This window comes from Oncorhynchus kisutch, linkage group LG12, assembly GCF_002021735.2.
Source record: "Oncorhynchus kisutch isolate 150728-3 linkage group LG12, Okis_V2, whole genome shotgun sequence".
Classification (NCBI taxonomy): Eukaryota; Metazoa; Chordata; class Actinopteri; order Salmoniformes; family Salmonidae; genus Oncorhynchus; species Oncorhynchus kisutch.
Window position 1 is genome coordinate 36,038,802 of NC_034185.2, and position 17,496 is coordinate 36,056,297.

At 42.8% G+C, this 17,496-nt stretch overlaps 1 protein-coding gene across 2 annotated transcripts; it reads right to left on the minus strand.

Annotated features, from left to right (window-relative positions):
• Positions 1-1,023: 1,023 nt before the first annotated feature.
• ankef1a (ankyrin repeat and EF-hand domain containing 1a) lies at positions 1,024-15,896 on the minus strand. Of its 2 annotated transcripts, XM_020495995.2 has the most exons (10): positions 15,357-15,896; positions 14,409-14,810; positions 11,935-12,134; positions 11,459-11,608; positions 10,421-10,544; positions 9,333-10,167; positions 8,859-9,085; positions 8,506-8,663; positions 3,967-4,107; positions 1,031-1,798 (listed from the first exon to the last, which is right to left on the minus strand). In XM_020495995.2, exons 2-10 carry the CDS (start codon positions 14,758-14,760, stop codon positions 1,643-1,645), a joined length of 2,343 nt encoding a protein of 780 aa, XP_020351584.1. In that variant the 5' UTR covers positions 14,761-14,810; positions 15,357-15,896; the 3' UTR covers positions 1,031-1,642. The 2 variants fall into 2 exon arrangements, with proteins under 2 accessions (XP_031693334.1, XP_020351584.1); XM_031837474.1 differs by lacking the exon at positions 15,357-15,896 and having other exon boundaries at positions 1,024-1,798.
• Between the last annotated feature and the right edge of the window lie 1,600 nt (positions 15,897-17,496).

Sequence of the window (17,496 nt, forward strand, 5' to 3'; positions counted from 1 at the left end):
AGTAGGTATCCCTTTAGCTATGTTAATACAAATTCAACACGGGCCTGTGTTACTGACCTTGATCTTGGTCTTTTTTCCTTTTATTTGTAATAATGTCCAATGGACCTTGAGGACACCGTAGTCTAATTTGATATTGTGGTGAGAGAGCATGGATCAGCATCAACAAGTACGAACACATTTAACACAGAGAGATAGATAGAGCCACAGAGTGTGATTGTAATCTTTGTCTCCCAAATGTGATCATCAACTCTCCATGCAGTCTGCAGTCTTGAGATAGTCTTGAGTGTCAGGCAAAATGTAAGGAGTATTTTATTTAGGAATGTAGTGAAGTAAAAGTTGTCAAACATATAAATTGTAAAGTAAAAATAACCCCCAAAATACCACTGCTAATACCGTGGCTTTTCTTGTTATTTATTCTCAGGTAAAGTATATAATGGTATAGCAAGCTAATAACAGTACACATGGCTGCCACTTTTACTCACTCTGGGCTGTAAAGACAAAGAGCTCCCTATTTCTATTCACCCGCCTTATCAAAGCCATCATCGTAAATAAGAATTTGTTCTTAACTGACTTGCCTAGTTAAATAAAGGTTAAATTAAAAAGATAAACAACCAGCCTTTCCAGAATAAAGTTAGCCAAACAGTGCCTCCTGCAGGTTCAGAGGAGGAAATGTGTATTACATCGAAAACCATACCCTCTCTACTCACCAGAAGAAAAAGTGTCCAAATCCAAGTCCATTACAGACACATAGATGACTAACAAAAGGATAAAACAGGCACATAAAAAAAAGTCAGGCAGTGAAATCAAATAGCACAGTATCAACCATGTGTGATGTCACTGGAATTCACAGGCTTAGGGAGGTGTGTCTTAATGTGCGTGTGATTTGTGGTGTGTTGAATTGTGTGGTGTTGTGGAGAGGTGTGTGTGTGTACCTGCATAGTGAGGCATGCTACCCAGCGTGCCTGGCAGACGGCGGTGAGAGAAAGTGAGAGACCGAGAGATGTTGACACACCAACCACCAGCCCAGATGCCAAATCAAATCAAAGTTTATTTGTCACGTGCGCCGAATACAACAGTTGTGTGAAGACCTGCTTACTTACAGGCTCTAACCAACAGTTGGGGGGGTGTGGATCCTCCCCAACATATTTCAAATCATTACTAGGACTTCTATATCAAATCCGTAGGACTGTAAAGCTGTCTGGATGAGTGGAAGCTGTCTGGTATACAGGACAGACTCTTTGCCATGTGCTTTGTGTCTAGTGATACAATGAGTACTCCGTAGGCATGTCAGAAGAAGACAATTTTGTACTAAATTCAAGTGGATTTATATCAATAGATACAGTGAACAACATCTATACATTATTCTTACATCTTTACATCTACTACTTGGTGTCTCTTGTTTTAGTCAATACATTTACTGGCTTTCTATGACAGTGAGGAAACAATCCTCTCAGCCATCAGTGTGCTAAGGCAAATTATGATTTCAATTCAGAGAGTAAATTGAAATTCAATACATAAATTGAAAATATGACTAAATGAATTCCAATTCCCTTCCTGAATTGAAAACTGATTTGAACCCAACTATGTGAGGCAAATTATACAAACATAACTGCTGACTCATTACAACCATGTCTTGTTCCCACTAGTTAGTAGCTTGAGTCAGCTTCAGAGATTTCTGCTGGATGTTCTTACTGAAGGGCATCATAAAGTCCTCAAAGTCCACCTCATAGGAAAACCTCTCCCTCTTCTTCTGCATCTTCTCTACCAGCTGGCTGGTGGTGGTCTGCTTGCCCCATACCTGGAACATAAAGTAGGGGGAGAACATAGAGTTGTATAGAAGACTTTCACCATTTTGAAGTAATCAACTGGGTGGGACTTCCTATGAGGTAAGGAAAGATCACATAATTCCATCCAGGTCATCAGGAGGGATCAGCCAATTAATTATACTGGTGAGCAAACATTCCATAACTGCAGGTGGCATTAAACCTCCAACCTTGAGTTTATTTATACCTGTTCAAAGAACACACTCCAGGTGGCAGTGTGCAACCTTTCAGTTTGTTCTTTGAAGTAGTAGAATAGTAGTAGAATAAAATGGACTACTTCAAAATGGAGGCCTCAATGGCTCTGCCCGTGCCCTCAAAAACGCAATAATGGGACAGATACAATGCTGCGATCTCTATACAACTCTATGAGGGAGAAACAACTAAACTGAACACAACCAACGTAGTTCAACTTTATTTTAATATACAGGTTCAATTCCCCTCCTGGACCTCCATGTATAGTGGGGCAAAAAAGTATTTAGTCAGCCACCAATTGTGCAAGTTCTCCCACTTAAAAAGATGAGAGAGGCCTGTAATTTTCATCATAGGTATACTTCAACTATGACAGACAAAATGAGGGAAAAAAATCCAGAAAATCACATTGTAGATTTTTTATGAATTTATTTGCAAATTATGGTGGAAAAATAAACAAGCAAGATTTCTGGCTCTCACAGACCTCTAACTTCTTCTTTAAGAGGCTCCTCTGTCCTCCACTCGTTACCTGTATTAATGGCACCTGTTTGAACTTGTTATCAGTATAAAAGACACCTGTCCACAACCTCAAAAAGTCACACTCCAAACTCCACTATGGCCAAGACCAAAGAGCTGTCCAAGGACACCAGAAACAAAATTGTAGACCTGCACCAGGCTGGGAAGACTGAATCTGCAATAGGTAAGCAGCTAGGTTTGAAGAAATCAACTATGGGAGCAATTATTAGGAAATGGAAGACATACAAGACCACTGATAATCTCCCTCGATCTGGGGCTCCATGCAAGATCTCACCCCGTGGGGTCAAAATGATCACAAGATCGTTGAGCAAAAAATCCCAGAACCACACGGGGGGGACCTAGTGAATGACCTGCAGAGAGGGTGGGACCAAAGTAACAAAGCCTACCATCAGTAACACACTACGCCACCAGGGACTCAAGTCCTGCAGTGCCAGACGTGTCCCCCTGCTTAAGCCAGTACATGTCCAGGCCCGTCTGAAGTTTGCTATAGAGCATTTGGATGATCCAGAAGAAGATTGGGAGAATGTCATATAGTCAGATGAAACCAAAATATAACTTTTTGGTAAAAACTCAACTCGTCGTGTTTGGAGGACAAAGAATGCTGAGTTGCATCCAAAGAACACCATACCTACAGTGAAGCATGGGGGTGGAAACATCATTTTTTGTGGCTGTTTTTCTGCAAAGGGACCAGGACGACTGATCCGTGTAAAGGAAAGAATGAATGGGGCCAAGTAGCGTGAGATTTTGAGTTTCATTGAAGATGAAACGTGGCTGGGTCTTTCAGCATGACATTGATCCCAAACACACCGCCCGGGCAATGAAGGAGTGGCTTCGTAAGAAGCATTTCAAGGTCCTGGAGTGGCCTAGCCAGTCTCCAGATCTCAACCCCATAGAAAATCTTTGGAGGGAGTTGAAAGTCCTTGTTGCCCAGCAACAGCCCCAAAACATCACTGCTCTATAGGAGATCTGCATGGAGGAATGGGCAAAATACCAGCAACAGTGTGTGAAAACCTTGTGAAGACTTACAGAAAACGTGTGACCTCTGTCATTGCCAACAAAGGGTATATAACAAAGTATTGAGATAAAATTTTGTTATTGACTAAATACGTATTTTCCACCATCATTTGCAAATAGATTCATTAAAAATCCTTCAATATGATTTTCAGGATTTTTTTCCCTCCTTTTTTTTGTCTGACATAGTTGAAGTGTACCTATGATGAAAATTACAGGCCTCTCTCATCTTTTTAAGTTCGAGAACTTGCACAATTGGTGGCTGACTAAATACTTTTTTGCCCCACTGTACATGTCTTGCAGAAAAAAATAAACATTGTTACCAAACTCATTTGAGAGAGATTCGTTGTCATTTTAATCTGATTACCCCTGCTACATCAGCACTGCAATGGCATAGCAGTCCTACCGTTTTTGGCACATAGCTGATGTCCACTTTGTTGACTTGTCCGCTGATGATCTGAGTGCTGTGCAGAATGATGCTCTCCTTCAGGGACATCGCTTTATTCACTACCATCTCAGATGGGGCAGGGGTCACCGGACCACGACCCTGGGGGGGGGGGGGACCATGGCAACACAGTCATCAAGGAGGCAGAGAAAACAGCAATCAAGGTTTAGGGTCAGTTCCATTTCAATTCAGTCAATTTCTGGAGATTGTATCAGCATTTCAATTCTACATCAACTGAAATGTTGACTCATTGACTTTCAATGAGGATTTATCAATACTTAGGAATTTCAATTCAGATCTTGACTGAATTTAAATAGAATTGAGCCCAACCCTGGAGCAACATTGAAGTAACCACAGTGGCACAGCAATACAGTAAAAACTGGAATATCTTATGTTTCACCGAGTCTTGGCTGAACAACAAAATGGATAATATAGAGCTGGCTGGGATTTCCATGCACCGGCATTACAGAGCAGCTACGTCTGGTAAGACGAGGGGTGGGGGTATGTGTATTTGTCAATAACAGCTGGTGCATGATGTCTAATATTTAAAAAAGTCTCAAGGTATTGTTCGCCTGAGGTAGAGTACCTCATGACAAGCTGTAGACCACACTATCTACCAAGAGAGTTCTCATGTGTATTACTCGTAGCCGTCTATTTACCAACACAAACCGATGCTGGCACTAAGACTGCACTCAACAAGCTGTTTAAGGCCATAAGCAAACAAGAAAATGCTCATCCAGAAGTGGTGCTCCTAGTGGCCAGGGACTTTAATGCAGGAAAACTCCTACCAGAATGTCACATGTGCAACCAGAGGGAAAAAAATCTAGACCACCATTACTCCACACACAGAGATGAACACAAAACTCTCCCTCACCCTCCATTTGGCAAATCTGACCATAATTCTGTCTTCCTTAATCCTGTTTACAAGCATAAACCACAACAGGAAGTATCAGTGACTCGCTCAATACGGAAGTGGTCAGACAGTCCTGTAGCGTAGCATCCACTCTGTTTTGCTAGCACAGACTAGAATATGTTCCGAGATTCATCCAATGGAATTGAGGTGTATACCACCTCAGTTACAGGCAACATCCACACCACCATGCCCTCAGACGAACCATCAAACTCAAGAGCATGTACTGAGCATGCGGGGACCAACTGGCAAGTGTCTTCATTGACATTTTCAAACTCTCCCTGACCGAGTCTGTAAAACCTACATGTTTCAAGCGGACCACCATAGTCCCTGTGTAAAAGAATGCGAAGGTAACCTGCCTGAATGACTACCGCCCCGTAGCACTCACGCCAGTAGACATGAAGAGCATTGAAAGGCGGGTCATGGTTCACATCAACACCATCATCCCGGAAACTCTAGACCCACTTCAATTCGCATACCGAGCCAAACAGATCCACAGATGACGCAATCTCAATCTCACTTCACACTGCCCTTTCCAACCTGGACAAAGGGAACACCTATGTGAGACTACAGCTCAGCATTCAACATCATAGTACCCACAAAGCTCATCACTAAACTAAGGACCCTGAGACTAAACACCTCCCTCTGCAACTGGATCTTGGACTTTCTGATGGGCCGCCCCCAGATGGTAAGGGTAGGCAACAACACATCTGCCACCCTGATCATCAACCCCGGGGCCCCTCTGGTGTGCGTGCTTATTCACACGCCTGTACTCCCTGTTCACCCACGACTGTGTGGCCAAGCACGACTCTAACACCATCATTAAGTTTGCTGACGACACAACAGTGATAGGCCTGATCACGGACAACGATGAGACAGCCTATAGGACAGCAACCTCTCCCTCAATGTGAGCAAGACAAAGGAGATTATTGTGGACTACAGGAAAAGGAGGACCGAGCACGCCCCAATTAACTTCGACGGGGCTGTAGTAGAGCAGGTCAAGAGCTTCAAATTCCTTGGTGTCAACATCCCCCAAAAACTATCATGGTCCAAACACACCAAGACAGTCGTGAAGAGGGCACGACAACACATTTTCCTCCGCAGGAGACTGAAAAGATTTGGCATGGGTCTTCAGATCCTCAAAAGGTTATAAAGCTCCACCATTGAGAGCATGGTTGCATCACCACCTGGTATGCCAACTGCTCGGCATTCAACTGTAAGGCACTACAGAGGGTAGTGCGTGCGGCCCAATACATCACCGGGGCAGTGTCAGAGGATGGCCCGAAGGCCCAAGAAATTGTCAAAGACTACAGTCACCCAAGTCATAGACTTCTCTCTGCTACCGCACGGCAATAGGTACCGGAGAGCAAAGTCTAGGACCAACATACTCATTAGCAGCTTCTACCCCAAAGCCACAAGACTGCTGAACAATTGATTGAATGGCCACCCAGACTATTTACATTGACACCCTCCCCTCAGATACTCGCTGTTTATTATCTATGCATAGTCACTTTACCCCTACCTACATACAGTGCCTTGCGAAAGTATTCGGCCCCCTTGAACTTTGCGACCTTTTGCCACATTTCAGGCTTCAAACATAAAGATATAAAACTGTATTTTTTTGTGAAGAATCAACAACAAGTGGCACACAATCATGAAGTGGAACGACATTTATTGGATATTTCAAACCTTTTTAACAAATCAAAAACGGAAATATTGGGCGTGCAAAATTATTCAGCCCCCTTAAGTTAATACTTTGTAGCGCCACCTTTTGCTGCGATTACAGCTGTAAGTCGCTTGGGGTATGTCTCTATCAGTTTTGCACATCGAGAGACTGAATTTTTTTCCCATTCCTCCTTGCAAAACAGCTCGAGCTCAGTGAGGTTGGATGGAGAGCATTTGTAAACAGCAGTTTTCAGTTCTTTCCACAGATTCTCGATTGGATTCAGGTCTGGACTTTGACTTGGCCATTCTAACACCTGGATATGTTTATTTTTGAACCATTCCATTGTAGATTTTGCTTTATGTTTTGGATCATTGTCTTGTTGGAAGACAAATCTCCGTCCCAGTCTCAGGTCTTTTGCAGACTCCATCAGGTTTTCTTCCAGAATGGTCCTGTATTTGGCTCCATCCATCTTCCCATCAATTTTAACCATCTTCCCTGTCCCTGCTGAAGAAAAGCAGGCCCAAACCATGATGCTGCCACCACCATGTTTGACAGTGGGGATGGTGTGTTCAGGGTGATGGGCTGTGTTGCTTTTACGCCAAACATAATGTTTTGCATTGTTGCCAAAAAGTTCAATTTTGGTTTCATCTGACCAGAGCACCTTCTTCCACATGTTTGGTGTGTCTCCCAGGTGGCTTGTGGCAAACTTTAAACAACACTTTTTATGGATATCTTTAAGAAATGGCTTTCTTCTTGCCACTCTTCCATAAAGGCCAGATTTGTGCAATATACGACTGATTGTTGTCCTATGGACAGAGTCTCCCACCTCAGCTGTAGATCTCTGCAGTTCATCCAGAGTGATCATGGGCCTCTTGGCTGCATCTCTGATCAGTCTTCTCCTTGTATGAGCTGAAAGTTTAGAGGGACGGCCAGGTCTTGGTAGATTTGCAGTGGTCTGATACTCCTTCCATTTCAATATTATCGCTTGCACAGTGCTCCTTGGGATGTTTAAAGCTTGGGAAATCTTTTTGTATCCAAATCCGGCTTTAAACTTCTTCACAACAGTATCTCGGACCTGCCTGGTGTGTTCCTTGTTCTTCATGATGCTCTCTGCGCTTTTAACGGACCTCTGAAACTATCACAGTGCAGGTGCATTTATACGGAGACTTGATTACACACAGGTGGATTGTATTTATCATCATTAGTCATTTAGGTCAACATTGGATCATTCAGAGATCCTCACTGAACTTCTGGAGAGAGTTTGCTGCACTGAAAGTAAAGGGGCTGAATAATTTTGCACGCCCAATTTTTCAGTTTTTGATTTGTTAAAAAAGTTTGAAATATCCAATAAATGTCGTTCCACTTCATGATTGTGTCCCACTTGTTGTTGATTCTTCACAAAAAATACAGTTTTATATCTTTATGTTTGAAGCCTGAAATGTGGCAAAAGGTCGCGAAGTTCAAGGGGGCCGAATACTTTCGCAAGGCACTGTATACAAATGACCTCGACTACACTGTACCACCGCACATGGGCTCTGTAGCAGTACCCCCTGTATATAGCTATTTTATTTTATTTGAGTTTGAATAGGGACTTGCATGGTGTCTCTGCCGGCTACGATGCCTCTGGTTATTGAGAACTACACCACGGCCTTGTCAGCAAGTAATTCTACACGTCTGGACTAATTTGCTTACAAGTCTCTGGGGTAGGGTAACAGGGACTATCCTTTTACACCTTTTGGTTTTCGGTCACATTGAGAGATGGGAAAATCTCAATGTGATCAAAAAAGAATGGGTGTGTGTGACCATATCTTTGACATACAGGAATATGATGATTGGTTAACAGTCTTACCATCGATCGGATCAAAAATAGAAAGAAACGGTCAACGTTGTTAGGACAAACCAGTAGCATGAAAGGTTCTTGTACCTTTTCTTGGGCAGTGGCAGGTCTGGGTTTAGGTTGAGGTTTACCCCCTTTTCCTTTCTTGTTCTCCTTGAGTTTGGGCAGAGAATCAATCTTAGCCTGGACCAAGTCCACAATCCTGAAGTCTGCATAGGCACGGGCGATGTCCAAGCAATTTTGCTCTGAAACAAAATGCACTTATTCAAATGACAGAAAAAGTCTCTGAGGCAATCTATCAACCAAAACAGTCAACCAACTCGGGTGTTCTGAGTGCTGACCTTATGTGTAGTTTGGGTAGCCTACAGAGTGAGTATTCATTCATTGTTTGCTATTTAATATCCTACTGCATCATGCTATTCATGATGGTATTACAGTACCTTTCTTGTTTTCTGCAGCGACCTTTGCCCCGGCCTTGATGAGGTAGTCCACACAGCAGGGCCTGCAGCTCTCGATGGCCCTCATGAGGGGTGTAGCACCGTTGAGAGCAGGCGTGTCCACCTTGGCTCCTCTCTCCACCAGCAGCTCCATTATGTCCAGTTGTCCTGCGTGACAAGCGTGGTGGAGGGGCGTCCAACGGAACTGGTCACACACATTCACGTCAGCCCTGTGGTATATAAGAAACACACATGGTACAGTACTGAAATAGGCCTAATGCTATGACTGACTAAACCACTATAACTTTACCGGCATAATCACACTGCATTATAAAGCAAACATCGAGAAATGTATACAGTCTACAAAAAGGAGAAGTGATAAGGATGAGTTGTGTTACAACCCCTTTACATATGTTGACTAAGGTGTTCCATAAACTAAAACTAAATAAACTTGTCCAGGAGAGAATTCTATCTCACCCCAAGTTGAGGAGGAATTGGGCCACCTCGTAGTTTCCACTGGAGCAGGCGGTCATGAGAGGGGTCTTATAGAAGCGGTCCTTCACGTCCACCGGGACCCCCTGACTGAAGGCCAGGTTCAGAGACTCCAGGTCCCCCGTCTTCACACAGTAGTTGATGTCGATATAGACCCTCTCCGGCTTGTCTAGGTACCAGGCGGAATCATCCTCTATCGGGTGGACTGGCGGGTGGTCGCGGTCGAAACGAGTGACGTCAGTACAATGCTGGTACGTCTCGATCATGTAGTGAGGCGGCCCGCCGTCGTCCCGTCTGTATATAAGCTCAGGTGGGATGGTACAAATAGGCATGGGGAGAGTGAATTTAGCCTTTTTCTTGCCCTTTTTACCTCTCTTTCCTCCTTTCTTCTTCTTTGGACCATAAGAGGCGATGGTAAATGATTTCTGGAGGTACTTGAGGCCCTTGAAGAAGTCACTGACGTTGACTAGTCCTTCTCTCCTTTTGTCGTGGGCCACTACCACCTTATGGAGCTGGTCCAGTTCCACTGGGGCCTGGAGCTTCTGCAGCACAGATATGAACATTTCCCTAGAGACTGTCTCTGTGCCCTTGGCTTCTGATTCGTCCAAAAAGGCGTTCCGGAGGGCGGCCTCGTGCTCGTGGGACCAATCGTGGAGGGTCAGGGCCCAGGGAGTGTTGGGATTGGACACCCCGGTTTTGGAGTACTTCCCGTGTATCCTCTCTGCTTTCTTGAGTTCCTTTACCACTGCCTTGTAGCTGTTGTCTTTGGCAATATGACGGGGAAGAAGGCCCTCCTGGTTTTTTTGTTTGGGGTTACAACCTGAAGTTATCACACAATAAAGATGGAAACCCTTTCAAGACTGAAGTGGAATAAAAATCGGACAAATCAATAGCCAGCTGAAAACATTCCAAATGCTGGGAATAAAATGTATAAAATGCTTAAAAATGTTTCAAACACATGTTCACTGAGCTTACCGTCAATGTGTTTGTATGAGTTTAAGAAGGACTGATTCATTCTGTGTATATTAGTTACAGTATTAGTTTTAAAAAAGCATGTTAGTTAGGGCACATACCTCTCTGTGCTAGGAACCTGCAGCAATCAGTGAAGCCCCCTCGGGCAGCATAGTGCAGAGGAGTGTCCCCCTCTGATGTCATCACCCCCATGTCAGCTGAGTAAGCAGACAGCACCTGGATCACCTGCAGGAAGTCAATACAATTATATTAAATTATATTAACTGATGATGCTTGTACACAAAACAGATGACGTATAGGGCCTGTTTCCCGGACCCAAAATAAGCCTTGTCCTGCTCAATGGAAAATGTCTATAGGAAGTGTTTTTCAGTTCAGGACTAAGCTTAATCTGGGTCCAGGAAATTGGCGCATGAAGTTCAGACTAGGGTTGCAAAAATACCGGTAATTTACCAAAGTTACCAGAATCTTCAGTCATTTATTAATTAACAGAAAATATATGGCAATCTATCGTGACTTTGGTCACAACTTTTAAAAAATGATGATTCAAGAGAAAATAGCCTAGTTAATAAAAAAAGCATCTAATCAACCACGGCATTAACTCTGCAACTCAACCAACTGTTGACTATTTTCACAACTGCCACTACTTTGACGCCAAAACATTGACAACAAATACATATTGACATAGTAAAATAAAATAGAAGTGTGTAAAAATATATAGAAAAGGATATTTCATGCTGAAACCCTCATATTATACACCAATAGTATTCACTAAATTGATGGTTTACATTTAGGATAATGTTTGACATTTTTGTCATTCTGTTTTTCTATTTTAATAACATCTTATTTAGTTATTTCATATATTTTATATGTGATAAGGCCACACAGAGGGCCCAAAATAATTAGACACTAATAACCAAAAGGTTGTTAGACTGAATCCCTGAGCTGACAAGGTAAAAATCTGTTGTTCTGCCCCTGAACAGGGCACTGTTCCTAGGCTGTCATTGTAAATAAGAATTTGTTCTTAAATCTGTTGTTCTGCCCTTGAACAGGGCACTGTTCCTAGGCTGCCATTGTAAATAAGAATTTGTTCTTAACTAACTTGCCTAGTTATATAAAGGTCAAATAAAAAAATGACCCACCTCAAAGAATCCCCCCATGGCAGCGAAGTGTGTGGCGTGGAGGTGGTTCTTGTCGAGGGTGTTGGGGTTTGCGCCCCTCAGTAGGATGGCTCTGACCAGCTCCACAGCCCCAGCCCTGGCTGCCTCCATCAACGCAGTGCGGCCTGTCATCTGAAGAGACAGGAGGATGTCACCTCTATGTGATGAGTGTGAATATGAAGACCAAATTCACACACATCAAAGTCTTAGTTACCTTATTATATATCTACATTACTCAGAGACAACAATTCAGGTAATTTCCTCTCCCATAATTCACAAGTCACAATAAGTTACATTTTAGAAAATATAAAATTAGTTGAATCCAAAATGGCACACTTATAATTTTTCAGCAAACTGTACCTAATAAGACTAAAGTATTGCACTAAATAGAGAATAGGGTGTAATTTCAGATTTTCCCATTGATCTCCCAGAAACCCCCATGTCATGTGTTATGAGACCTGATTGGCTGAGTTGGGGTCGGCGCCTTGCTCCAGGATGCTGAGGCACATGGCGGAGCAGTCGGCAGCACGTTGACACGCCAGCAGGAACACGGGTGTCCCGGCGAGCGAGACGTTGTTGACATCAGCCATGCTGTGTAGGGCCACCTGCAGGCAGCGCATGTGGCGCTTGGTGGGGAAGATGCAGTAGAAGAGCACACCTGGGAAAAGAGCCAAGAGCCACCAAGTGAGCCATTGAGCTGAAGTGATCGGATTACCCAGCAGGCTTTACAGACAAGGGAGAGGATCCCTTCTGATCTGTAATTAGATGTGTCCACAATCATCCCCGCAAAATAGCAAAGACTCATTGACTGTAAATGAAGACTGGACCACACTGCAATTGAGGCTATTGTCATAATTGGGCTTTAAGGAGTTTTTGTATGAGCACCGTTGGGTTGGCTCCTTTGGAGGGAGTGAGTCAATTCGAGCTGCCTGAGACACTGATCTCATCAATATGTAAACAGAGAAAGCATGCATTTTCATGAGTCAAACAGTCACGCCATTCAACAGGAGGCTACCAGACTGAACTTGAAACAGAACTCATCTCTTGGTATCAGAGCTACACACACAGTAATACAGTAAGTAAGCAAACTGTGGAGTGGAAATTTGAATACAGTGAATACTATGGTTTGAATTGATACAAAGAGCACATTTCCATCTACGGGTAATACAGTGCCTTGCGAAAGTATTCGGCCCCCTTGAACTTTGCGACCTTTTGCCACATTTCAGGCTTCAAACATAAAGATATAAAACTGTATTTTTTTGTGAAGAATCAACAACAAGTGGGACACAATCATGAAGTGGAACGACATTTATTGGATATTTCAAACTTTTTTAACAATCAAAAACTGAAAAATTGGGCGTGCAAAATTATTCAGCCCCCTTAAGTTAATACTTTGTAGCGCCAGCTTTTGCTGCGATTACAGCTGTAAGTCGCTTGGGGTATGTCTCTATCAGTTTTGCACATCGAGAGACTGACATTTTTTCCCATTCCTCCTTGCAAAACAGCTCGAGCTCAGTGAGTTTGGATGGAGAGCATTTGTGAACAGCAGTTTTCAGTTCCTTCCACAGATTCTCGATTGGATTCAGGTCTAGACTTTGACTTGGCCATTCTAACACCTGGATATGTTTATTTTTTAACCATTCCATTGTAGATTTTGCTTTATGTTTTGGATCATTGTCTTGTTGGAAGACAAATCTCCGTCCCAGTCTCAGGTCTTTTGCAGACTCCATCAGGTTTTCTTCCAGAATGGTCCTGTATTTGGCTCCATCCATCTTCCCATCAATTTTAACCATCTTCCCTGTCCCTGCTGAAGAAAAGCAGGCCCAAACCATGATGCTGCCACCACCATGTTTGACAGTGGGGATGGTGTTCAGGGTGATGAGCTGTGTTGCTTTTACGCCAAACATAACATTTTGCATTGTTGCCAAAAAGTTCAATTTTGGTTTCATCTGACCAGAGCACCTTCTTCCACATGTTTGGTGTCTCCCAGGTGGCTTGTGGCAAACTTTAAACAACACTTTTTATGGATATCTTTAAGAAATGGCTTTCTTCTTGCCACTCTTCCATAAAGGCCAGATTTGTGCAATATACGACTGATTGTTGTCCTATGGACAGAGTATCCCACCTCAGCTGTAGATCTCTGCAGTTCATCCAGAGTGATCATGGGCCTCTTGGCTGCATCTCTGATCAGTCTTCTCCTTGTATGAGCTGAAAGTTTAGAGGGACGGCCAGGTCTTGGTAGATTTGCAGTGGTCTGATACTCCTTCCATTTCAATATTATCGCTTGCACAGTGCTCCTTGGGATGTTTAAAGCTTGGGAAATCTTTTTGTATCCAAATCCGGCTTTAAACTTCTTCACAACAGTATCTCGGACCTGCCTGGTGTGTTTCTTGTTCTTCATGATGCTCTCTGCGCTTTTAACAGAACTCTGAGACTATCACAGTGCAGGTGCATTTATACGGAGACTTGATTACACACAGGTGGATTGTATTTATCATCATTAGTCATTTAGGTCAACATTGGATCATTCAGAGATCCTCACTGAACTTCTGGAGAGAGTTTGCTGCACTGAAAGTAAAGGGGCTGAATAATTTTGCACGCCCAATTTTTCAGTTTTTGATTTGTTAAAAAAGTTTGAAATATCCAATAAATATCGTTCCACTTCATGATTGTGTCCCACTTGTTGTTGATTCTTCACAAAAAAATACAGTTTTATATCTTTATGTTTGAAGCCTGAAATTTGGCAAAAGTTCGCAAAGTTCAAGGGGGCCGAATACTTTCGCAAGCCACTGTAAATAAAGTAACATTATATTTTATTCCATCCCATTGCATAAAATTATATTCTCAGTGGCTGACTATTCTACTCTACACTACTCTACATCTCTAGCAAACACAGCATCACCTAATCTGGGGGCTGACTGGATCCTCTCACCTTTCCCCTCAGCATCCAACAGGTTCATTTTAGCGTAGTTCTTAGCTAGCAGGGCCACCATGCCGTCGTGCCCCATCTCAGCTGCTAACATGACCGGGGTGCGCCCCCTTTTGTCCTGGACGTTGGGCTGGGCACCCTGGGCCAGCAGGAAGCTGACCATGTTTGTGTTGTTGGCCACAGCAGCCAGGTGGAGAACTCCGGTGCCCTCCCGTGGCTCTGTCAGGTTGATGAGGTCCTCCACACCCATGTCTACCATCTTCTCTATCTGAGGCTGGTCTCCCTCATGAACATACTGGAGGAGACGGTAGATCTGCAGCACCTGCAGGCGACCCTCAGCCACCTTGGTCTTCATTATGGGTCAGTGGGCAAGTAGGGGCTCTCGTTCCAGACCAGGGTCAAATACTATATGTCAAAAGTTTTAAATAATTGAGTTTCACTTTATTTACATTTGTCTGGTACAATGTAGCCAATGGTATAGTCCCCAAAATGCACATTTTAAACCAAAGCATGCACAACTCTCGCAGAACTAAATTCCACTCTATGGTGAAGAAAGTTTAGAAACTTCCTTTATAATGGTGTATAAACTTCCTTCACCGTGGAGTGGAGTTTAGTCCGATACCACAACTCAAAAAATAGCCGACCTTCAACTATATGTATTTCTTTGACCCTTTCTCCTTGAGATTAAAATACAATAAAACTGTAGGCCCTATAACGTTACTATCAACTCACTCTCACATCTCCTTGTGGCCATTCTGCCTTGCTGTTGTAAACTGTTTACGTTCCGTTTACGATATCAAATCAAAAACAAGTGGGGTAGGTCTGGCTTGTTTAGTTTACGTGTCTGCCTAGCTACGTAAAATATGACTAGCTACGTAGAATATGCCTAGACCAAACTAACGTAAACTGCAAAACAATTTGAAAGACAGCTTTTAAATTGTGCTTTCTTACCTTTAAAAAATTTTTCTCATGCAGAAACTATTTCTATGTGGTTAGTTTGTTGACAAATCCAGTCATCATTGGAGCGAAATTATCGCGTAATCGACCGAATAGTTTGTTGTTTCAAAGCACAACCTGTGACTTTTGTTGGAGAGCAGGGTGGGAAAGAATTCCCATAGCAACGGAACGTGCGGTTAAATCACTAGAGGATGGGCCTCAAGGAATAACTGCCGGCATCTTGAATGCTGGCAGGCAACGCGCATTCTATTTTACTCAATGGCTATGCTCTTAAATGGGTAGAATTACGGGTTCGTTGCACTTCACTGGCGTTGCAAATATCAGTTTACATCGTGTTTATCAGTCCTGTCACTCAAGCACAGTCGTAAAGAGAGTAAAACCAAAAGCCAAGGAATAAGATCAGACTGCGTGAGTAAAAGAGGGTGAATATTGCCTCCCCTCTTCAAAATCAAAAAGTAATCTCCAAATATTTAGGGTTGTTCAGCAGCGCAGTGAAGTAGAGCTATCATATAATCCTGGACATCCGTTTTCACTAGTGCAACAGTTTACAGTTGTCATAGAGAGGAATTGAGTTTAGCCTAGCTGTTTGCTAGCACTATTGAAATGTAGCCTCTGTTTGTGTTTTTATAAAACACTACAAACCACTCCACTTAGAATCTCATTCTGGATAAAGTCTCTGCACTCAATTTTAACCCCCCAACTGTGCTGTAAATCCATATTTGAATAATGCTTCTTACAACAAAAATATGCAAATATGGATTTATGGGACATCGGATTTATTAATTAAATTGAGTGGAAAGAATAAGATTCTGATATATGAGTTAGTTTGGAGTGTTTGAGCGTTTTATAACATGCTTAGACACATTTTCATAACGCATTATTGTCTATCGCAAGCGAAGACTCTGTAACCAAACAAAATATATATATTTTTTAAGTTTGGGGGAAACAACTACAAGCACAAAAATAGTGAAAATAAGGTCACATGTAAAAATGGGTGAACTTCCCCTTTTAGTCAAAGCGGAATGAAGACAAGGCCTCAAAGGGATTAACAAAAAAATGCAAATATGTCATTTAATGTCATAATTTAATTTTAAAATAATGTCAAACGTTAGTATAAGCTTATTATTTCTTGGTTTGATATAACTATATTTAGAAAAGTGATATAATAACATGTGCACTACTCTAGTAGTGACACAGTAGTGAAACAAGACGTCAATAGTGATATTGAGCAGGCAAAAAGTAATAGAATGTTTTCAATAGTAATTCAAAAGGGTTTATGTAGGAAATTAAATAGTCTCAGGAGCAATTCAGTAGGGACACAACACTACGTACACAGATGGCACTGGTAGCAGTAATTCAATAGGAATTGAGTAGGCATACAGAATTCATGTGTAGGCATTGTGTAGTAATTCAATCGTGAATGTGTAATGCCCAACGCAGGAGATCAGAAGCAGGTATAGGGAGTGAACCATTTAATATAGACGGACATGCGGAACAAGAGCGTCTGGACACAAACCCGACACACAATGCTACTAAAGAGAAGACAGGAGCAGACATATGCAGGGACAATCAACAAAGTGAGGGAGTCCAATGAGCGCAGCTGCAGGTAATGATGGTAACAGGTGCATATCATGATCGTCAGGCTGCCACCCAGCATCCCACCTGGGCGAGCCAGACGAGGCATGGACGCTGGACAAACCGGCTAAGGCCTAGAAGCCTGACGATCTTGCTGCAGCGTAGAAGCCCCATTGGCCAGCTGAAGCATGACGTGGATGGGAACCTGCCGAGTCAACGAAACCTCTCGAGCAAGCGATGACAGCCCGACGAGCCAGTTTAGGCAGCCCCAGTTCCATTGGTGGCGGAATCCAAGTCCAACGTCACCAACAAAACAAAAAAAACACCATGATGCTTCTTGTAATGGTAGTATCATTCTGTAACACCCAACACAGGAGATGAGTAGGTACAGGGAGTGACCCATTTAATATAGACGGACATGCAACGGAACAAGAAGAGCGTCTGGACACAAAACAAACAATTCTACTGAAAGGAAAAATACAGAGGAACAGACATATATCCAGGGGCAATCAACTTAGTGAGGGAGTCTAGGTGAGTCAAATGAGCACAGCTGCTGCGC